General features: G+C 42.5%; 1 protein-coding gene across 1 annotated transcript in view; it reads right to left on the reverse strand.

Moving 5' to 3' along the window:
• Positions 1-553: 553 nt before the first annotated feature.
• Positions 554-24,896, reverse strand: part of gabrb1 (gamma-aminobutyric acid type A receptor subunit beta1) — a 42,555-nt gene continuing 18,212 nt past the window's right edge. Inside the window, exons 4-9 of the mRNA XM_029729922.1 lie at positions 22,495-22,715; positions 12,685-12,767; positions 10,845-10,979; positions 10,448-10,600; positions 4,153-4,406; positions 554-3,981 (exon numbers count right to left, since the gene is read on the reverse strand). Coding sequence (XP_029585782.1) covers positions 3,607-3,981; positions 4,153-4,406; positions 10,448-10,600; positions 10,845-10,979; positions 12,685-12,767; positions 22,495-22,715 — 1,221 coding nt within the window. The 3' untranslated portion in view covers positions 554-3,606. The remainder of the gene's footprint in view (positions 3,982-4,152; positions 4,407-10,447; positions 10,601-10,844; positions 10,980-12,684; positions 12,768-22,494; positions 22,716-24,896) is intronic.

The raw sequence follows: 24,896 nt of genomic DNA on the forward strand, positions 1-24,896 counted from the left end.
TGAGGCTGTCCTAAAAGTGTCATGGTAACCATGTAAACTGAACTTTCCTAATGTTACACAGGTCATAAAAAAACATTTTTTCAATGCAATAATACTTAAGTCATTCTAATGACAGTGTTACGTAGCCTATATGTCCAAAGGCTTAATTTGAAGACCCCACAATTGTCACATGGTTTCACTCGCTTGCACACACACTGCCCACTGTGTGGAATAAAGGCAATTACATCTAAATGAAGCTCCATAACTCCACATAGCTGTGGACCGTTATCACATGGTGACGTTTGTGTCATAGCCATGCCCCTACAGTAGATGGCAGCCTGTCTGATTATTAATAAGAGTGGCACTACAGCACATGGCCCTACTAACTGGTCTAATGGCATTACTCTTTGCTTAGTTTTATCTTCCACCTTAGATCTCGAGGAGAATGTAGATTGACTTCTAAAGATGCCAGTACAGAATGGGTGTATACTATTAAGTTCAAGTTATTTCTCCCATGCATCATGTTTACGCAAACAGCACTATATTGGAGACAAACTAAGACACTGAGTTAGTATTGTTAAATGAGAATGAAGATTTTATTGGGTTGGTGAGATGTCAGTTATTTTATTTGAATTTCTTACCATCTCAAACAAAGGATTTGTATGATTGTGTTCTCTCTTACACGCACACACAAACACTCACACACACATTCCCGGTCGCACATGCTTGCTTGTACACATGTTACCAAGCAGAAAAACACACATGCTTGCTGACAAACACGCCAGGACACTCAAACACACACTCTCTCTCACACACACATACATACACTCCTTTATACATGAGAGCACATATAGAGCACGAGAGAAAATTGTACAGTAATTTCACACAATAGAGTTCAGTACATTTCATTATCCCTTGGAAGCTTGAGGGAAGCCAGTTGTTAAGGCTTCCATTTCACCATGGCCGTCCAAAGAAAACATGTGTCCCATCTGTTTCTGTATATGAGAGTCTGCTGAGTGGAAAGACAATTTTATTTTTCACCAGTCCATAGAATTCCATTCCGCCTGAAAACAACGACAGTAACAGCAACAAAACCAAACTTGCAGGACATTTTCTGCATTGAATTCACAGATTGTCATCATAAATGCTGGAATGTCTGACTACTACCTACTTTGAATATGTATTTAGAGCGTCATAAAAGTCAGTCTGTGTTGTTGACCGCAGTTTCATTTCTTAATCTTCTCTAAAAAAAAGTACAAGTTAATTCATTTTAAATTCTACACACTAGTTATAAGTTAAGTTAAACCCTGTGAAAATATTGAGATTCTTGTTAAAGGCACAATATTCAGCCATGAGGAGAGAGCACACTGCTACTTATTGTGTCATGTAGAAGCCTATCTGGTTTAGCTTTTTTTGGTAAGCCCTGATAACACAAGCAGTTCAGATTTCTACTTGGAATCCACCCGCTATTATAATAATAAAGTAGTTACATCAAAGTAGTCATTGGCCATTTTGATAGCTAAGCAAAGCAATAGTCATGGGCAAAACCATTTTAGCCATGGAAAAGTACTTTGATATATTTTAGAGGGAAACGCTACTATTGTTTATTCAGAAAAAAAACGGTTATTTTAGTTCCAAATGTGAGAAAAATATCATCATCTGAGGACTGTAGAAATGGACTAGCCAGATTTGGATGTGGCGTGGCCAGCCAAACAGAGAACACTGCAGGATGTTATCAGTGTGTAAATAAAAGTGAGGATCACATAGAATGCTGCGTTGCCAGTTTAGCTTTTTTTCCCATCATCCAAATTGTGAGGTTACAAATTATGTAATGAGTCCAACCTACGCTAATTTAATTTAAACCACACAACCTACTTATATAAGCTTACTAAATGCACCTATTATGGCACTAATTGCTGCCCTTTAATGCTACGAAATTGCACCTTTACAACTAGGCTATAGCTACTTATCCTATTTGTTTTGTTGAACTAATATAGTAGCCATTCTAGCATAGCTTTTTCTACAATAGCAATGAAACCAGCAATGAAACAAGTGGGAATTACAGGGAATTGTTCAGGTTCATACACTTGATCATCAGCCTTGAGTACTATAACAGTGGAGTCAAGAAATCCATTGAAATCCAAATAACCCTAGACCATCCCTCCTGTTTTTTATGCACCAAAGCAATGAGGTCAATAGATTTCCATGCCAAATCTTCTAGGTGTAGAAAACCTATTGTTATTCTATGCCAGTTTTTTTTTAATGCTTGAACAGTTTTCACAGAGGTCAAAGTGTTTAAGTGGAATTTAGTATAATGCTAATGTTAACGTTAGTATATCTACTTCAAGTGTTTGCCATTTAACAAATAACTTTTTGAATAGCTGAGCTGCACTTTAGAATACTATACTTTGTGCAAATATGCTATACAGTACTGTGTATTTGAAAAGATGTTGTCTTGGCTGCACTTGGCTCAACCATCTACAGCATGTATTATCAGGGCTTGCATGTTTTGATGTGGTTTCGAAAGCGTGGTGACATCATAAGTCATTCTTTACCTGATTTCTTTTAAAGAAAATTACATTTTACATGCTCACAGACGCTGTGAGAATAGATACAAATTTCGTTTTTTGAGATTAGTCTATTTCCAATTCACTTCTGTCCTGTACTTACGCTAAATGCAATGCTTGTTGTTCAAAAGCACACAGTAGAATGATTATAATACAGGTAGGCTCAACTATGGAGGCTTTGCTAAGCTTTTTAAACAAATGAAAGAAAACAGGCTTTGTTTTACAGTGCAAAAAGCTGGTAAGTGCACATGCACCTAGCATAAACCAACAAAATCATGTCACACATTAAGAACATGCAAGGTAGCATGTTCTTCAACTCGCTGAATACCGCCTTAGTCACAAGGTGGGGGACTCAACACAATGAGAACTGCCTTAATCATGGTATGGAGAGTTAATACTTCATTGAGGATGAACTTAGTCATAGCATGTTGTTAAACCAAATGAGGACTACCTTATTCACAGAGATGGAGTTCAACCAAACAAGGACTTCCTAAACCACAGGATGAAGTTTAAATAAGCAAGGATTTACTTCAATCACAAGATAGGGTTTAACCAAGAGAAAATTGTCTTTGTTATTACCCACAGTTTTTGCACTGGGCTTTTTTTCTCTTTAGAAGCAAATAAAAGTTGTGTTACAGTCCGCATGCAGAGGATGAGAGGAAATAAGTTGAGAACAGGATTTCCAATAAATAAAATTCAGTTGCAGCCTAAGAGTAACAATGAAGTCACCAAAGTCTATTTTTGGCACAAAGTTCAGACTTACAAATGCAGGCTTCACCAAGTCTTTAATTCTGTACTAATTTTCACTATTTCTATTTTTTACGGATGAATACAGCAAAAAGGTGAGAGAATTTATTAAATAAAATTTCTATTTTTTATATATATATATATTTATATAATATATTAAAATGTATTTACATTGAAAAGACATCCGCTTCGCATCGCATTCCTCAAACAGAAGTCATATAAATGGGGCTGAATTTAACGCCCCTCTCTTTTACCCTCGCTGTACAAGAACCTAGCTAGCTAAACAAACCTCTAGTGAGAATAGCCACGTCCCTTAGTGGACGTAGTACATCCAGTAGACCAGGTTGAAGAAGGTAAAGGCGATGGGGAAGATGACGCGGGACCACTTGTCTATGGCGTTGACATCCGTCAGGTCTGGGATCTTGACTTTGAGCTGCGACGCCCTCCTCCTCAAACGACTCTTCTTGTGGCCGACAGGCCGGTCGAGGGCCGGTCGACCATACAGGTCTCGGCTGGCCATGGGCTTGCGGTACTGTATGCTGGCGCTGTCGTAGGAGAACATGGTGGCCCGCGGGTCGTTGAGAGCCCCTATCATCTCGGCCCCGGTCATCCCGGCCATGCCACCCATCCCACCCATCTCGTTACGGATCTCCAGATTGGTCAGGAGGATGTTGCCGTGGGCGTCCACCTGGGGAAGGAGATGGGAACAGGAAGAGAGGTCACAATATATTACAGAACACAACAGACGATGAACTTTGAGCATTTGAAGTTTGGAAAACATTTAAGCTCATAATGCCAATTCTAATCTCTTTCGTCGATTTGAATATGCCAGAGACGCGGGATTACTCCCAACCCCTACCTGCACTTTGTTACTCTCCAGACGGCTCTTGTTTTCGTTATTGGTTTTAGCTGCTTTCTCCGCCACCTTTTTCTGCAAGTGAGGCCCGCGACCGAAGAAGATGTAGTTAACGAACGCGTACTCCAGCAGGGCCAGGAAGACAAACACGAAGCAGCCCATCAGGTAGATGTCTATAGCCTTGACATAGGGGATTTTGGGTAAAGTCTCTCTCAAGTGTGTGTTGATGGTGGTCATGGTCAGCACAGTGGTTATACCTGGTGGAGGAAGGGAAATGAAGGAAAGGCTCAGGGTCAGGGTTAGTTTAGGGTTCAGATGAGGGCACTTCAACTCCTATACAGGGTGTGGAGGCTTTTGTCTTTCAAGACACATGCCCTAAGTAATGGGAGACTTCTGAGTACCACCATTTACAGTGCATTCGGAAAGTATTCAGACCTCTTGACTTTTCCCACATTTTGTTACATTACAGCCTTATTCTAAAATGGATTCAATAGATTTTCCCCTCATCCATCTACACACAATGCCCCATAATGACAAAGTAAAAATAGTTTTTTGCAAATTTGTGCAAATTTATTAAAAATAAAAACAGAAATATGACATTTACGTAAGTATTCAGACAGGCCCTTTACTCAGTACTTTGAAGCACCTTTGGCAGTGATTACAGCTTCGACTCTTGGGTATGATGCTACAAGCTTGGAACACCTGTATTTGGGGAGTTTTTCCCATTTTTCTCTGCAATTTTAAAAATATTAAAATAAAATGTAACATTTTTAACTAGGCAAGTCAGTTAAGGACAAATTCTTATTTACAATGATGGCCTACCGGGAACAGTGGGTTAACTGCCTTGTTCAGGGGCAGAATGACAGATTTAAGAACGGCAGATCTTCTCAAGCTCAAGCTTTCCTTCATTCCTGACTAGTCTCCCAGTCCCTGCCGCTTAAAAACATCCCCACAGCATGATGCTGCCACCACCTTGCTTCACCGTAGGGATGGTGCCAGGTTTCCTCCAGACGTGACGCTTGGCATTCAGGCCAAAGAGTACAATCTTGGTTTCATCAGACCAGAGAACCTTGTTTCTCATGGTCTGAGAGTCAAGGTGCTTTTTGGCAAACTCCAAGCGGGCTGTCATGTGCCTTTTACTGAGGACTGGCTTCCGTCTGGCCACTCTACCATAAATGCCTGATTGGCGCAGTGCTGCAGAGATGGTTGACCTTCTGGAAGGTTCACCCAGCTCCACAAAGGAACTCTGGAGCTCTGTCAGAGTGACCATTGGGTTCTTAGTCACCTCCCTGACCAAGGCCATTCTCCCCCTATTGCTCAGTTTGGCCGGGCGGTCAGCTCTTGGAAGAGTCTCGGTGGTTCCAAACTTCTTCCATTTATGAATGATGGAGGCCACTTGGCTTGGTTTTTGCTCAGACATGCACTGTCAACTGTGGGACCTTTATATAGACAGATGTGTGCCTTTCTAAATCATGTCCAATCCATTGAATTTACCACAGGTGGACTCCAATCAAGTTGTAGGAACATCTCAAGGATAATCAATGGAAAGAGAATGCACCTGAGCTAATTTTCAAGTATCATAGCAAAGGGTCTGAATATGTATGTAAATAAGGTATCTGTCTAATAACCTGTTTTTGCTTTGTCATTATGGGGTATTGGGTGTATATTGATGAGGAAAAAAAGAATTGTATCCATTTTTGAATAAGGCTGTAATGTAACAAAATGTGGAAAAAGTCAAGGGGTCGGAATACTTTCTGAATGTACTGGGGGAAAGGATGTGGAAATGCCCCCTGCATGACTTGAAGATTCCTTCACCCCAATAACGAACCCAGTCCAAAGCTGCATTTTAAATGCATTGACTTCTGGATGGGGTACAAGGTCAGAATGATAATAAACCACTCATATTATTGGCTCAGTATTAAACCAAATTGTGGGAACAAGGGGAAAATGATGAATTGTTTGGATCTGAAGGTGGTCCATACCATTGTTACCTACGTTGACCTGATACATACCTTATTAAATTTACCTGTGAAAATGTCAGATGACTGTGGCCATCAGTGCCCGTCACATGCATGACACCTCTGAGGTCCAGGTGAAAACACTGGACAAGCATAGATCCAGAACATCAGAACAGTGATATTCTATTCTAGTGTGACAGTCCTCCGAAGAGCAATACACAGATAGATAGTGCCTTGGTGTGAAGTTGTCACTCAGCCACAACGTTACATTCACTGTGACACAGAGACTCTTGAGAGCCTGAGTTGACAAGAACAAGCTGACCTAACTCAACATGGCTCAGTACACAGGCATTCCAGTCTCTCATGCACTTCACCTCATATCACTCAACTGCTCACTTCATACAAACAGATGGATGCAAAATAGTGCCCTGCATTAGCTAATTGTACTGGGATCACAAGATTCAAGATCACACTTCGCTTGGGATTTTTTGTTGTTGTCTATACGTACAATGGTCTACACGAAATTGTTTCATTAAAATAACATGAGTTTCATGTCATTATCAGTATATAAAACTCAGGTTTGTAAGACTTTAGTATACAAAACTATGTACACCAATGTAGGCTACATGTATGAACTGTATAAAATGATGCACAGTATATTACTCACTTAGGTGTGAGACTCATAAAGGAAGAGACACGCTCCTATAATACTCAGCCATGCATAATCAGTTCCACATTAGATACAGCGCCGTGAAAAAGTATTTGTCCCCTTTCTGATTTTCTCTACTTTTGCATATTTTTGATTCTGAATGTTATTAGATCTCCAACCAAAACCTAATATTAGATAAAGGGAACCTGAGTTTACACAAAAATATATAGATATATACTTATGTAATTAACAAAGTTATGCAACACCCAATTCCCTTGTGTGAAAAAGTAACTGTCCCCTAACAATAACTGGTTGTGCCACCTTTAGCTGCAATGACTGCAACCAAATGCTTTCTGTAGTGGTTGATCAGTCTCTCACAATGCTGCAGAGGAATTTTGGCCCACTCTTGCATATAAAATTGCTTTAACTCAGCGACATTTGTGGGTTTTCATGCATGAACTGCTCGTTTCAAGCATCTTAATTGGGATTAGGTCTGGACTTTGAATAGGCTATTGCAAAACATTGTAATGTAGCTTTTTAACCATTTTCATGTAGACTTTTGTGTGTTTTGGATCATTGTCTTGCTGCATAACCCAGCTGCGCTTCAGTTTCAGCTCACAGACGGATGGCCTGACATTCTCCTGTAGAATTCTCTGATACAGAGCAGAATTCATGGTTCCTTCTATTAAGGCATGTCGTCCAGGTCCTGAGGCAGCAAAGTATCCCCAAACCATCACATTACCACCACCATGCTTGACCGTTGGTATGAGGTTCTTACTGTGGAATGCAGTTTTGGTTTTTGCCAGACATAATGGGACCCATCTCGCCCAAAAAGTTGACTGAAGTTAGCCAAAAAGCACCTGGAAGCACCTGAATGATCATCAAGACTCTTGTAAAACATTTATATGGACAGATGAGTTAAAAGTATAACTTTTTGGACGACATGGGTCCCATTATGCCTGGCGAAAACCAAACACTGCATTCCACAGTAAGAACCATATACCAACGGTCAAACGTGGTGGCGATATTGTGATAGTTTTGGTTCATGCTTGAAAACCCAGAGTTAAAATAGTTATACATGGAAGTGGGGCAAAATTCCTCCACAGCGATGTGAGAGACTGATCAACAACTACACAAAGTGTTTGGTTGGAGTCATTGCAGCTAAAGGTGACAAAGCCAGTTATTGAGTGTAAGGGGGCAATTACTTTTTCACATAGGGGCATTAGGTGTTGCATAACTTTTGTTTATGATACTAATTAAATAAGTATGTAATTGTTGTGTTATTTGTTCACTCAGGTTCCCTTTATCTAATATTAGGTTTTGGTTGAAGATCTAATAACATTCAGTATCAAAAATATGCAAAAGTAGAGAAAATTAAATACTTTTTCACAGCACTCTAGTTCGTAGACAAGATTCAACATTTTTGCACGTACAGTACCAGTCAAAAGTTTGGACACACCTACTCATTCAAGGGTTTTTCTTTCAAAGCTGTAATCAAGACAAAGGGTGGCTACTTTGAAGAATCTCAAATATAAAATATATTTCGATATGTTTAACACTTTTGGTTACTACATGATTTCATGTGTTATTTCATAGTTTTGATGTCTTTACTATTATTCTACAATGTAGAAAATAGTAAAAATAAAAAAAACCTTGTAAAGCACACCCCCAAGCGTGCCATCATCTTGATAACAGTAAGCCTGCCAGACTGCACACTATAAACAGCAGGCATTAAAGGTGACCGAAGAGTGTGAAATACTTGGAAAATGCGACCACATTTCAGGCATTTGACCATTCATTTGACCATTAAAAGCACATGCAGTATCTGTATATGCCGTATGTGTTTTCTTTAAACCTAGTAGCCTGTGTTAGTGGATACGTCCCAATCAGAAAAAAATGTAACAAAACTGGAGCCACAATTTTTGTAACCAGGAACAAGGACCGGAAGCAGCGTTATGGTATTTAGCCAAAGAGTACAGGAGCAGTAGTAGCTCTAGCTAGCTTAATAACTGTGGTGTTAAATATTGACACTTTTACAGTTAGTTAGTTAGCAACTGTTTCTTCACTAGCTACAGTAACGCTCCCTCATAATGCCTCTCAAAATGTTGTCTACTGATTCTCTAGTTCTCTGCTTGTTCCAGAGAAGGTCTGATGAGTTTGCTTTTGTACATTTCAGCTCTCACCTTAAACTCAGGTCATATCCCTGATGCACACCAATGAGTCAGTAGCTAGTCAGGGGTGTTGTTTGTAAGGGTACAAACTGCCTCAGGGGTAGGACAACCATGAATGTGAGGACACAAGGACACACTCTGCTGAGGGGTGTGTCTGTGTTTGTGTGCACACTCAGGGATGACTGTGAGAATTTCAGGATTAATCTCTGACCTCCATGTTGTGGGTGTAAGGAAACTCATATTCCCATGGGTCGGTGGATGGGGTAAAATAATCACTGTGTTTTAGAGGATGAATAGGTTGCCCCAACTGTACCTTTGGGGCTGTGTGTGTCATTCAGACTGTGATACATCTTCAGACTGTGATGCATACCGCCTAGGGGGCAGTGTGTAAGTAGAAGTTCTGCCTAGGGGGTAGTGTGTTAGTGTACACTCTGCCTAAGGGGGCTGTGTGTGTGTAAGTATACACTCTACGCTACCTTAGGTGGCTTTGTGCAAAGGTACACTCTGCCGAGAGGGATGTGCGCAATATGCCTAAGGGAGCAGTGTGCAAGTATACATTGCCGTGGGGACTGTGCGTTGAGAGACACTCTATGCTCTGCTGTGTGTAAGGGCGCCTTCTGCCTGCCTGGGAGGCAGTACAACACATGCCTACACCTGGTAACCCAAAGCTACTATAGACATATTCAGCCGTGACTCTTTACTGAACCCCCCCACATGGACAACCCATAGAATAACCCAAAGACACCGACCTAAACCCCCCACATGGACAACCCATAGAATAACCCAAAGACACCGACCCAAACCCCTCACATGGACAACTCATAGAATAACCCAAAGACAACGACCTAAACCCCCCACATGGACAACCCATCGAATAACCCAAAGACAACGACCTAAAGCACCCCACATGGACAACTCATAGAATAACCCAAAGACACCGACCTAAAGCCCCCACATGGACAACCCGTAGAATAACCCAAAGACACCGACCTAAACCCCCCACATGGACAACCCATAGAATAACCCAAAGACACCGACCTAAACCCCCCACATGGACAACCCGTAGAATAACCCAAAGACACCGACCTAAACCCCCCACATGGACAACCCATAGAATAACCCAAAGACACCGACCTAAACCCCCCACATGGACAACCCATAGAATAACCCAAAGACACCGACCTAAAGCCCCCACATGGACAACCCATGGAATAACCCAAAGACAACGACCTAAACCCCCCACATGGACAACCCATAGAATAACAAAGACACCGACCTAAAGCACCCCACATGGACAACCCATAGAATAACCCAAAGACACCGACCTAAAGCCCCCCACATGGACAACCCATAGAATAACCCAAAGACACCGACCTAAAGCCCCCACATGGACAACCCATAGAATAACCCAAAGACAACGACCTAAAGCACCCCACATGGACAACCCATAGAATAACCCAAAGACACCGACCTAAAGCCCCCCACATGGACAACCCATAGAATAACCCAAAGACACCGACCTAAAGCGACTCTGGCCGCAGACGCGTCATAGTTGATCCAGAAGGAGACCCAGGATAGGATGGTGATCAGGGTGGAGGGCATGTAGGTCTGTAGGATGAAGTAGCCAATGTTCCTCTTCAGCTTAAAACTCAGAGAGAGCCTCGGGTAGGAGCCTGGGAGACCAAACACAGTTTTCACGTCGGAGTAGGATAAAGTTTCCCCCTAGACGCTGAACTAAGGTCAGTTTAGCATTTAGGGGTAAGATTATCCTATCTTTGTGCCTGAGAGAACTTCTACCCGGTGCTTATGTGGCAGTTACATTCTGCCACATTCTCTAATGTTAGACACTCTTAAGTGGAACATCAGAAACTTTAATTAATAATAGACTATTGTAAGGGTTAGTAATCAGATTGTTACCTGTAGCAAACACTGCTTTTGTGGATTGGATGTGGTAGTCTATAATAGAGAATTGGGGAAGTTCGATGTTCTCCACCCCAGTCACTGAATTATCACCTTTCCAGTAGAACTCGATGTCATCAGTGGTGTACCCATCTGTGAGAGGGAGAGACTGTTACATCATCTAAAATGGACAGACAGAAGGCTACCTACCGTATGTCACGGGCGGTGTACCCACCTGAGAATCTGACAGAATGGAACGCCATTCAACATAGACAGGCAGAAAGCTGCTGTGTCATTGAGAGTGTACTTGTCTGAAGCGCTGGGTCAAGTCTTTTTCTAACACTTCTCTTTGCCTGGCATTAGATGGAACAGGAATGAAACAGTCAGTTATTGGCCTTTCAGTAATTAGGCAAACTTAATTGGACTGGGTTGGCTTTTTCTCCCCTCAGACTCCTCCGCTTATCTAAAGGGAACCGCAGGATTTCAGGGAATTAGCTGCTTCTCCTTACTGTCTGTACTCAGTGGTTTTGTCTTTCTTTCCCATTCCCCATTTAATGTATGTGTGAGAGGGTCTTGGGTTATCAGATCACCCCTGAAGCCATAAGGGTATAGGAGAATGGCGTGTAAAGAAATGTGTAGACCAATATGGAGATTTTTTTAATGAGACTGAGAAGAATAAAACAGCAGAATTGGATGTTTTCCCATGTATCAGTGTCCACAGCTAGAAACTGGACCAGATTGTCCACAGCTAGAAACTGGACCAGATTGTCCACAGCTAGAAACTGGACCAGATTGTCCAAAGCTAGAAACTGGACCAGATTGCCAACAGCTAGAAACTGGACCAGATTGCCAACAGCTAGAAACTGGACCAGATTGCCAACAGCTAGAAACTGCAAAGTGCAAAGGTTGGACCCGATATTTCTCATTAGGGTATAAAATGAAATAAATGACAAAAATGTAAATTAAGATAATAACTTTAAGGCCACATCAGTGCTAGCATTGTTGGTGCATCGAAGAGTAATAAACGTTTGTCTTTATTGTTGCTTAAAAATTATTATTACGCTAGGTAAATTGTATGTCATAATTAAGACAGATGACATGATAGATGGTTTGAGTAAGGTGTTGCCAAAAGTATTAAATACATCAACCCGGTCAATTCATTAATCCAGCAGCTCCACAAGATCTAATAGTGATTTCCAGAACCTTGTCATAATACCCAAAGCCAAGCGTCCACGTCTGTGCAGATTGATTTAACTATGCATGCAGGTACCATCTATTATTTAAATGGCACTCTGGCCAAGTTTGATTTAACAAGAAACGCCAGTTTGCATTAGTTGGCGTAAAGTGCTGTATTTTTTTTCCTGCTTAATGTACGTTATGTCCTCGTTGGGAGAGATATTTTGCTACGCTTTGGAATAGATTAATCCCTTACCTGAGGCACACAGACCTGTGTAACAGAATAATGTGTGAAAATGAATGGACTGAGAGAAAGGCGTCGTGAGATGTGTAGATTAAGTAAAACAGAAAGAATGTTAGAATTGTAAAATGTAGCTTGGGCCAGTTTCAGTAACCTAGATTATGCCTATTCCTGGACTAAAAAGCATGCTCAATAGGAAATCTCCATTGAAAGTGTGTTTTACTACATTAATAGCCTCAATCTGGGTCTGGAAACTGTCCCTTAGGGTGTATTCAATAGCACCCATAGAGTCACATAGACCTCAGATCTGTGTGTAGGGACAAGCTTTCGTAAACATTCCCAGTATTGATAAACGGCACAAGTGAAGCTGAGATAAGCCTCTACAGTGATGTCACACACACACACACACACACACACACACACACACACACTGGCACTCACAGCTCTCGATCTCCAGGGTGCAGTTCTGCTCGTCCAGAGGGTATCTACGCAAATCCATCATGCAAGCTGCCGTAGTGGTGATCCTGAGGGGGGGGGGGGATAAAGAGAGTGATAACGAGAGAGAGAGGGGGAGTAGGAATGTAGAGAGAGAGAAGTAGAGGAAGGTAGACATTCTATAATTTTCTTGTATCTAGCACAGAAATGTTAAATATACCCCCACATCCCATAGGACTAATGTCTCACAAACCCTTACCATGATGTATGTCCTTACAAGTGCAGAGCATACAGTACATATTGTATATCATATACAAGGAGTACAGAGAAACAAGAGAAAATACGAGACCTACTTAAAATGTAGTTTTTTGGGGTGTGTTACATTTCATAACATTTTATATAAACACTTTCAGGTGCACAGTGAAAAAGGTTGACCTAATAACGGAGAGAAATGAAAAACGCATCCTTCTCGCACACAATGACTCAGGAAGCACACACAGTACATACTCAGCATTCTATTGCACAAATCCCTCCATGGTTTCACTGGAAATTGAACTCTCTGTTTCTCACCCATAATTGCCTTCATACTGCTTAAGTCATGACTGTGCCCTCCCTCTTTGAAATGCTCCATGTTCCATCTTAATTAGCACTATGATTAATTAAGAATTAACACAAAAAAAATCCAGGCAATCGGTGGACTTTAAAATCCGTGACTTCTTCGCTTTGAGGTCTCATTTGAAGGAGCACACTTCAATTTGACTATTTTGGATTGAATTTGTGCTACACTGCTTTCATTCTTTTAGTATTGATTCAACTCAAAATGTTCCCAAACAGTGAGATTGCTGTGCTTATGTACTCATTGCGTTCATTCGGTCTCTGACAGAAAAGGGTCAAGGTTGTGGCCACATGCAGCCATGTTATTACAGGCTGCTTGCCGAGGGGTTGGCTGGTCCTTGGAAGGGAAAGGGTCAGAGTTACATCTGTTGTTGTGTTCTCACTGCTCAGAAACCACATACGATAAGAATAGGATGTCGATTTAATATTGATTTTAATGTAAACCGCTTATGCTGAGTAAAGAATTAAACTTAAAGCATAGTGTGGAGGAGTCACTGTTCATAACTAATCAAAATCCTTGCGCTCTCCCAGAAGCTTGGCTGGTACGTAAAACCCTCAAATTCAGACAAACAAAAAGGTGTAATGGGTCCTCACTCAAAAAGATGTCGCATAAATTACATAAGATGTTCAGAGAATAAGTGCTTCTAACATGTTTGCACATTGGTTTATCATTGTGAACAGGGAACCATTACTGTAAAGTGTCTGTGTCCCTTTTCCACTGCATAATCCGTGTAAAATGAGAGGAGAGGAGACGTGACACACACACGCGCGCGCACGCACGCACGCACACACACACACACACACACACACACACACACACACACACACAGACAGAGACTGCCAGGATGTGAGTCATAGCCAGCAATGCATTCACCTAACCCAACCTGAGCCCTCTAGCTGTTTGAGACATTTCCAGGGATCCTCTGCAGTTTCCCCATTTATTCTCCAGCTTCTCCTGCCGCAAAATATCATGCATCGCTGAGTACCTAAAACTCACTCAAGCTGCCACTCGTTTGTTTTGGGTGACGAAACCATCGCCAAAACATAAAAAGCATAGTAGTACAGGCTAAATTTGAAATCCATCCCAATGCCCATACAGTGAGGGAAAAAAGTATTTGATTCCCTCCTGATTTTGTACATTTGCCCACTGACAAAGAAATGATCAGTCTATAATTTTAATGGTAGGTTTATTTGAACAGTGAGAGACAGAATAACAACAAAAAATCCAGAAAAACGCATGTCAAAAATGTTATAAATTGATTTGCATTTTAATGAGGGAAATAAGTATTTGACCCCCTCTCAATCAGAAAGATTTCTGGCTCCCAGGTGTCTTTTATACAGGTAACGAGCTGAGATTAGGAGCACACTCTTAAAGGGAGTGCTCCTAATCCCAGCTTGTTACCTGTATAAAAGACACCTGTCCACAGAAGCAATCAATCAATCAGATTCCAAACTCTCTACCATGGCCAAGACCAAAGAGCTCTCCAAGGATGTCAGGGACAAGATTGTAGACCTACACAAGGCTGGAATGGGCTACAAGACCATCGCCAAGCAGCTTGGTGAGAAGGTGACAACAGTTGGTGCGATTATTCGCAAATGGAAGAAACACAAAAGAACTGTCAATCTCCCTCGGCCTGGGGCTCCATGCAAGATCTCACCTCGTGGAGTTGCAATGATCATGAGAACGGTGAGGAATCAGCCCAGAACTACACGGGAGGATCTTGTCAATGATCTCAAGGCAGCTGGGACCATAGTCACCAAGAAAACAATTGGTAACACACTATGCCGTGAAGGACTGAAATCCTGCAGCGCCCGCAAGGTCCCCCTGCTCAAGAAAGCACATATACATGCCCGTCTGAAGTTTGCCAATGAACATCTGAATGATTCGGAGGACAACTGGGTGAAAGTGTTGTGGTCAGATGAGACCAAAATGGAGCTCTTTGGCATCAACTCAACTCGCCGTGTTTGGAGGAGGAGGAATGCTGCCTATGACCCCAAGAACACCATCCCCACCGTCAAACATGGAGGTGGAAACATTATGCTTTGGGTGTGTTTTTCTGCTAAGGGGACAGGACAACTTCACCGCATCAAAGGGATGATGGACGGGGCCATGTACCGTCAAATCTTGGGTGAGAACCTCCTTCCCTCATCCAGGGCATTGAAAATGGGTCGTGGATGAGTATTCCAGCATGACAATGACCCAAAACACATGGCCAAGGCAACAAAGGAGTGGCTCAAGAAGAAGCACATTAAGGTCCTGGAGTGGCCTAGCCAGTCTCCAGACCATAATCCCATAGAAAATCTGTGGAGGGAGCTGAAGGTTCGAGTTGCCAAACGTCAGCCTCGAAACCTTAAGAAGATCTGCAAAGAGGAGTGGGACAAAATCCCTCCTGAGATGTGTGCAAACCTGGTGGCCAACTACAAGAAACGTCTGACCTCTGTGATTGCCAACAAGGGTTTTGCCACCAAGTACTAAGTCATGTTTTGCAGAGGGGTCAAATACTTATTTCCCTCATTAGAATGCAAATCATTTTAGAACATTTTTGACATGTGTTTTTCTGGATTTTTTGTTGTTATTCTGTCTCTCACTGTTCAAATAAACCTACCATTAAAATTATAGACTGATCATTTTGTTGTCAGTGGGCAAACGTAAAAAAATCAACAGGGGATCAAATACTTTTTTCCCTAACTGTACCTACATACCTATAGTACGTTGATCTGAAAGCATTGGATAGTTATCTCCAATATTGCCTATCAGAAGTCAAGGCTGATCTATAACAATACTGTTTAGTATACCAATCCAATCCTTTCAGATCTAGATGTTGTCCCAAGGGGGATTTGGAATGTAGCATTTGGAATGTCGCAATACAACCATCCATGTAAAGGGCATTCTAAAAGTCCAGTGGTGGTCTGCTGTGCATTAGTCCTGGTCTTCGTCCAATCCAAGAGCCCTGCCTTGTAAAAAGGAATCTCACTGGCCCTTAGCCATTCTCCTCACTGAGTGATAGCGAGTGTCCAGTGAGACCAATATCTGTCAATTTCAGCCGCAACGATGTTGAGAACTGAAAAGCCCTGGGCATGAATATTCAGCATTTCATCAAACATTTCTGCAGCTGAATATTCTTTGGCTGTCGACCATGTCTCAAACCCACCAAATGCATTAGGGTGGTCTGGATGAATTATAAAGCAGCTGCAGAGATGGGGTAAAAATAGAGCATCAGCTCCTCCATACCGTAGGGGTGTCAGTAAGGGTTTACCCTACTTTCCAGCAGGGAGCTTGGACCACTATGCCCACTCCCAATCTATTACCCCAGTGTGTAACATCCCCTCCCCATCAGATCAATGCAGATCAAACACATATCAGGAAAAGAGGTGTGCTTTGCATCCGTGATGGTAATAAGTGTCATGTTACGTGATAGACGTTACGGGTGTGACTGACTGCAGCATTAGTATTGGTTTGTGTTTTCTGAGATGGCTGATGCAGTTGGTGAGAGTATTGCATTGTTAATGTGAGAGGAATCTTATCTACTGGGATGACTGATATTGGAGAAATGATGCTCTGAAAATGTCTGCAGTTATACTAGTATAGTGGTTATAAGATTGTAATTTCATTTAGCCGGGATATTCCACTCAGTAATGATTGATATTGTTTTCCAGGGGAAGACGAAGGTAAAACATGCTCAACTCTATTGTCTTGCTTTAAAAATACAACAAACTGGAAAAGGGTGCTAGCTAGAGAGATGTTGTTCTGTTAAATAATCTAACATTTTACTGCGATTAAAGCTTTTTGTTATGACTGCTATACTTCATAAAATGTTAATCACACAGACACTCTCTTTTCCTTCACATGCTGCAGCACCGGGAGTAGAGGTGGCAGTGCTGCCTAAAAATTAGTAATTACAGCAATGAATGTTATGCTGGATTTGATTAAAGGTTGAATTAAAAACATGTTGCCATATTCAATCAATCTTCATTGAGCATAACGAATAGGCCTACTGTTTGATAGCGTGTGCAGTGACCATTCAGACTGGCCATATGCGTATTGATGGATACATTCAAAACGTGAAGGTAGCGAAGCAGCAGACGTGTACACTACAGTAAGTGGTGAGGTCATTCCAGGCAGCCTAAATATAGCCGGCTCACTGTAGGCAGCAGGCAGAAGCACACTGGCTGAATAATTGTGTGGTCTGCGGGGAATAATAATTCTGCAGCATTCGAGTGTGAAGACGTCTCCCTGCTCAACGTGAAACTGGTAGAAATGTGTGAGGAGCGAAGCAGATGAAAGTCAAAAGTTGTCACAATGACATGCAAGTTATTTCGGGGTGCTCTCGTGAGGGAGACAGGGAGAGAAGACGAGAGGAAGACTGAACGACAGAGTAGTATTCAGATTATACACAGACAGGCACTCACTCACAATGGGCCCAGACATCAGAGAGAGACATCAGAGCAGGGGAGACACTGACACTGACAGATAGCCACATGAATGACATGCTTATGGTGCGTAGTAACTGTCTGTTAGTGCAATGTAGAACGACAGGGCTGTGCTTAAGACATAGCCATGGTTCAGGATGTTAGTCAATTAGTAATGCTCGACTGAGTATCATAACAATTACGTAGTCATGGTTCATAATATCCTAGCATTACATGACTACGTGTCAAAGAAAATTACAATCATGGCATAGGATATTTACGTATAAAGTGCCTTAGGAAATGACAGAGCCATACCAAAGATATATTGTTTATTGTTAACAAACAAAAGTATTGCAGCAGTGGTCAGGGATATTTGGAGAACTGAAACCATCAGTTCCTGTAACTATAAACTGGTCCCAACAAGGGATGTACACTACAGTACAGATCCACTGGGTAACTGGATGCACTGGGCATCATTTACCTTTAAAGAGACGAGATGGGGACTGGAGATGAGAGGCGAGCGGAGCAGGTTTTCCTGGTAGTCCTCCTGGGGAGAGCAGCGTATGGTTGGGGCAGACAGGAGCTGCCAGCGCCAGCAGGGTGACTCACCTGATCCTCCTGAGAGGCATGGCTATTGCTAATGAATCTCTCCACAGGCCCGTGCCAGCCAGCACCCAGGCCACTGCTGCTCACCCAACAGGCTGACAGCTCAACTCAAACCAAGCTAATAATAATATTTTAATATATTAATGTGGTTTTCTACAGTAGGCTAGCTTTAAATGTCAATTAAAAGGATTTGTTAAAGGTACACTAAGCAATAAGACGTCATCATACACAGCGGGGCTACTTCCTGCTTACAGACGTCAACAACAACAGAATCCAAATCGGCCAAACTACTAGTATGTGGGCATGCCCACACTGGCAAGAGCCATGGCAATCTGTGCTGCTGTGTATGATGATGTCATGTTGCTGAGTCTACCTTTAAATATGCCCTTCAAAGGACTAAGGAAGAGGCTGAAGGTGAGTTGAGTGTTGGCCTATAGGCAGTTGGTGTGTGTATTGAATTTCAATTCAGTCAATTCGTGGGGTGAATTCGATTTCAATGTGTAAACAAAAGCGGTTGCATAAACATTGCTACGGCAGGTTTAAATCCGGCCCTAAATGTTACCGTGATAATCATGTATTTATTGGCACACATGTTCATGCCAATAAGGAGCATGCTGTTTAGCCACCTGGTACACAACCAAATCCTTTGGCATCAACCAAAACAACAAAATGGTGATACATTTGCCTTCCCACTGGGCAAATCTTATTGAATCATCGTTGTATCCACGCAATAAAAAATAAAACATGTAATGTGATGAACTTAAATCAACGTGGAAAACTGATTGGAGAATTGTGTATTCGCCCAACTTTTAACCTAAATCCAATAACATGGTGACATTTGATTTCACGTTGAAATCATGTTAGTTGACAACTCAACCAAATGTAAATCAAAACTAGAAATTGAAATTACGTCTGTGCCCAGTGGGTTTTCACCAAATGATACTACAGTCACTATTTCTATGCACCAAAAATAACCCCTCAGATTTATAATGGGCACAGACAATATGACTTTTTATTTAACTAGGCAAGTCAGTTAAGAACAAATTCTTATTTACAATGATGGCCAAGGAACAGTGGGTTAACTGCCTTGTTTAGGGGCAGAACGACAGATTTTTACCTTGTCAGCTCGGGGATTCGATCTAGCAACCTTTCAGTTACTGGCCCAACACTCTAACCACTAGGCTACCTGCTGGCCCATTTATGTAGCCATAAACCAATACTTAATCAAATCACACATCTAAGACTTTCCACTCCAGCACCACACCAGGTTAGCCACATGCTCGACTCCCTCTTAGCCCTAATTAACCTAACAAGCAACATAGATGTGTACAAAACACTGCAGCGTCTTCACAAAGATATGAACCACACAAACTGCCTTTTAATCTAGACATTAAGCTCAATCACAACAACTCATGCAAATGTAGCTAATGGGATTGATTGCCTGGTTGTCGTTAGCTTCCGCTATGATGTAACCTAGCCCGAGACCTGAAGACAGATGTTAGTGCCAGATGTTAGCTTTCAGAGGTAACGACTAGATCAGAGACTTAACACTGTCCTCTTTGTGATGGGCGTGTCTCGCTGTCAACACACGTTTGATTCCAGTCAACGGTCACATTGGTTCCGTGACTCAGATCACACGCCAAGTCTCTTGTCAGCAGCTGAGGTCACTGATGAGCTGATGAGGTTAAAGGGAGATGTATCTGAGTCAGATTACTGGGTTTAACTGTGGTGACGTCATCTTGCCTGAATCTTTGAGACAGATGTTATCTCCCAGAACTACCAGCTAGCCTTTAACTCAGCCAGTTAATGAGCTACAGCATGGGGTGACTAACTCTTGCCCTTGAGGTCCTCAGTTTCCACTGGGTTTCCTTTGCTCTCTCACACTTAATTGATAAATTAATGTCTGTGATTGGCTAAAGGAGGATTACTTTAATCCGACCCTGGTAGTCCCGGCAACTGCTGGTTAATGAAAACAAAACACAAATAATGCCTTCCCAGACAAACTATACTTTTTGGCTAGAACAAACATTCAAAAGAGCACTAATGACAAAATCCACATCCACTGTCATGATTACAAGATATGCCACCCGACTAAAGTAATAAACATGTATTGGATCTTCCCTACAAACCCTAGAGATCTGCCTCGTAGCTCAAAAAAAGGATATCTAACTAGAAAAACTGTCAAGTCATCATTCTCCCCCACCAAAGCGCTGAATCCCTCTGATCTCCACTGCATTATTGACAGTGGCTGCCCTTCAGTTCCCTTCGTTAGCTCGGTGCGGCTCAGCACTGCAGAGGCAAGGAGGGTAGCATGTTTGCCTGACGACTCAAACTGAATTCCTCTGATGCCATCATTGAAGTCGTTTGTGGTGACGTCAAAATGAGGGGTGTTGTACAAAATAAGTAATCAGCAATTGGATCATCTCTAACCAATCAGAGTATCGAAGCCAATAAACAACGCTTTACCCACATGTGTTCTGGCTCTGGCCCCAACCCATCTGTTTCTGGGACCAATCAGATGGTCTAGAATGTACTTCCATTCTAGAAATCGTCGGGGAGGTGCTCAGATCCAGACTCATTGTGGAGAAGAAATTAACATGCGTGGGTGTGACGTAGCGTTTGGCGGGTGCAAGACGTTTGGGTAGCCAGACAAGGAGCATGTAGCCTACGAGTCTACACTGTTCCCGCACTCCGGACTGCAGGGGAGTACGGCTCCATAAATGATTCCCCACCTGGATCTTCCTCACACACTCCAGAGGCAGAGGAGAAAGAGCAATGGCAGTTGTTTGATAAGGCTTTGAGGAATGGATGGTCTCCTTGCCTATGTGCAGTTTTTTCCAGTACAGTTGCAGCGCACACACACCAAGAGATGATGTGCAGGAGCTTTGGTTGCATGCTCTTAAAACCAACCCCCAGTCTGCAAAAAATGAAGGGCGGCTCTCATTATCACTCATAAGCTCACACAAATGCACACACAGACACTAAGACATAGACACGCATGCACGCAAACACGCACAAACACAGAGGTTAAATTGGACCGGATCCCGCCGGGTCCGAGACTTGGCACCTACAGTATGATCCAAATGAGAACCAGGCGGAGCTGTAACCCAGTACCTTTGGTTATTGGAATTACCTAATGAAAAATTGTTATCCACATTTAACTTTCCACAGCCAACAACATGAGTAAGCAACAGCAAAATCAGACAAACCCATAGTACAATAGTTGACCTATTCAATTGTTCAGCCTGTCACATCCTATGAGAGAAAATTATATTCCTCTCGAGGCACATTCAAATTGCGAGAGCCACACAGATAGGGAAATATGCATGTCCAGTCACTGTACAACATTCTCAATGCAGTTTTAGGAAAACACACCTTTGAAAGCAGTTTTGATGCCCACTGTTAAAAGACAAGGATCACAGAGCTTTCTAGTGTTACTAGGCTACACTTATTTCTCAAGTCCAAGAAATTAGTCAAATTCACCATTTGAGACCCTGAGTTTTTAACAGCGGCATGGTTTATGCGCATTAGTCCTCGCCAATGGCGTTGAATTCATAGGGAAGACGGAGGCTAAATGTAACAGGGGTCAAGTATAACAGGTAGACACACATTCACAGTACATGATCCTTAGTGCCAGTGGAATGTTTTTATGACATTCCAAGTCATCGATACATCAGTTGCTAACTAGAGTTTGTGTTCTGGCTAATATTTGGGCCCAATTGGGTAAATGCAGATGGAAACCCCCAGCCTATTTATAGCCACTATGCTGCATCAGGTGGAGTACATCAGGTGATAGATAGCACACCTGCCTGATCTTATGGACCAATATGTTACTGAGCTCATTTCTGGAAGGGAAAATTATATTTAAGATGTCAGCAAGTTTCTATTTTGGAGTAGAATGTCCTATTTACATAGTCACCAGAACTGACCTTCTCACACCCTCCGCGGTCTGTGCTTTTGTCAGTATATATTGTTTAGGTAGGTAAATTCACCCCCTTGAACAAGGGACCACCCAACTCCCAAAAATATAAGCAGACACTTACGGTCATGCGTGTATAAATTTTTTTTATTGTATGGGAGGTCCTGGGAATCGAACCCACTACCCTGGCATTGCAGGAGCCATGCTCTACCAACTGAGGTACAGAGGGGCCCAAGAACACATAACGCTGATACGCACACACTCACCTGAGGCCGTAGAGCACAGTTCCGTCTGGATGCAGTCGGATCATTCTGTTCTTCACTGTGACCCCGTGCACAAAGGACTTCTTATCGTTGATGAAGTAGGTGTCAGGGACCCAGAGCGAGTCTGCCACCCTGTTGTCCAGCGTCAGGTTGAGGGGAATCCCTGTGTAGGACAAGCGCTTGTCCCTCCAGGACTGCTGGAAGTACATGGTGATGGTGTAATCCTAGGGGGTGGAAGAGGAAGAAGGGTTGGGATGGTTAAGCACACAATAGGAAAGTACATGGTGTATTTTGTTTGTGGGAGGGATTGGCTCTCTGTTCTTGGATGGTTCACTGTGTGCCTATTTGTGTGTGGCACTGTGTGTGGGCCAGGGCCAGAACACACATGGGTAAATGTCCTTTGTCTGTGTGTTTGAGTGGGTGTCTGGTCGGGTTGTCTGTGTGTGTAGCTAAGTGTGTGACTGACTACCTGCATGAGTGTATGAATTAGATCAGTGGTTGCTAACCAGGGGTACTAAGATTGGTGGTACAGGGAGTACTTGAGAAGACTCATGAGACCATAGGCATACTGGTAAAATACACATGAGGGGGTACTTCAGGGGTACTCCGGGAAGAGAAAAATTCAGTTGGTTGTACAGTAACAGAAAACGATTGGGAACCACTGACTTACAGTATGACTATGTGTGAGTGTTTTACCAATTATTCAGACGGAGTCTCTGCCGTCAGTCTGTGTTGCACTGCAGTCTCCCACACAGTTAGCACCTTCTTTTTAAAAATAACTTGGCACAACCACAGACTCTGCAATAAGGCCACGTACTGCTGAGGTGAATGAAGTTGTGTAACGTCAGTTCTTATTAAGCGCAGCATTCAGGCAACTCTCATGCCCGCTCCATTTGGCCCCTCTGCTCCTTGGAGGGGCTGAGCATCTACAGTACTCTACCTCCATCACCTGCCCCATGGTCACTCCTGTCACGCCATCCGTCCGGTCCTCAAACTCTCCCCTTTCTCTATACCCCTGCGTCAGCACCCCAAACGTCAATCTAACTTCACTTTGAACTTTCACCTGTTTACTCTGTTGTTCTCTCGGTTTACACTTACAGTGCCTATCATAAGTACTCACCCCTCTTGGATTTCTTCACATTTTAATTGTCACAAGTGGGATTAAAATGTATTCCACACAAAATACTCTGTGGAAGAAAAATTCAAAAACATTTTTTTTTATTAATAAAAAATACAACACTAATATATCTTGATTAGATACTGTAACTATGCACCCCCTGAGTCAATACATGTTAAAAACATATTTGGGGTAAATCTCTAAGAGCTTTGCACACCTGGATTGTGCTATATTTGCCCATTATTAGCTTCAAAATTCTTCAAGCTTGGTCAAGTTGGTTGTTGACAGCCATTTTCAAGTTGGTTGAATCTGTGCATGAAATTCAGTACTCGACAGAGACCTTATAGATAATTGTGTGTGGGGGGTTCAGAGATGGGGTATTAATTTGAAAATCATGTTAATCCCTATTATTGCACACAGAGTGAGTCCATGAAACTTATGTCTTATTATTTATAACATTTTCTTTTCACTTGGTTTCTCAAATGATTGCCTCGCTTTGTTCACCAACTACTTCTCCGATAGAGTTCAGTATGTCAAATCGGAGGGCCTGTTGTCCGGACCTCTGGCAGTCTCTATGGGGGTGCTACAGGGTTCAATTCTCGGGCCGACTCTATTCTCTGGATGCATCAATGATGTCGCTCTCGCTGCTGGTGATTCTTTGATCCACCTCTACGCAGACAACACCATTCTGTATACCTCTGGCCCTTCGTTGGACAATGTGTTAACTAACCTCCAGATGAACTTCAATGCCATACAACTCTCCTTCCGTGGCCTCCAACTGCTCTTAAATGCAAGTAAAACTAAATGCATGCTCCTCAACTGATCATTGCCCGCACCTGCCCGCCCGTCCAGCATCACTACTCTGGACGGTTCTGACTTGTGTGGACAACTACAAATACCTAGGTGTCTGGCTAGAAGGTAAACTCTCCTTCCAGACTCACATTAAACATCTCCAATCCAAAATTAAATCTAGAATCGGCTTCCTATTTCGCAACAAAGCATCCTTCACTCATGCTGCCAAACATACCCTCGTAAAACTGACCATCCTACCGATCCTCGACTTCGATATCATTTACAAAATAGCCTCCAACACTCTACTGGACAAATTGGATGCAGTCTATCACAGTGCCATCCGTTTCGTCACCAAAGCCCCATATACTACCCACCACTGCGACCTGTTTGATCTCGTTGGCTGGCCCTCGCTTCATACTCGTCGCCAAACCCACTGGCTCCAGGTTATCTACAAGTCTCTGCTAGATAAAGCCCAGCCTTATCTCAGCTCACTGGT

This window comes from Salmo trutta, chromosome 33, assembly GCF_901001165.1.
Source record: "Salmo trutta chromosome 33, fSalTru1.1, whole genome shotgun sequence".
NCBI classification, from domain to species: domain Eukaryota; kingdom Metazoa; phylum Chordata; class Actinopteri; order Salmoniformes; family Salmonidae; genus Salmo; species Salmo trutta.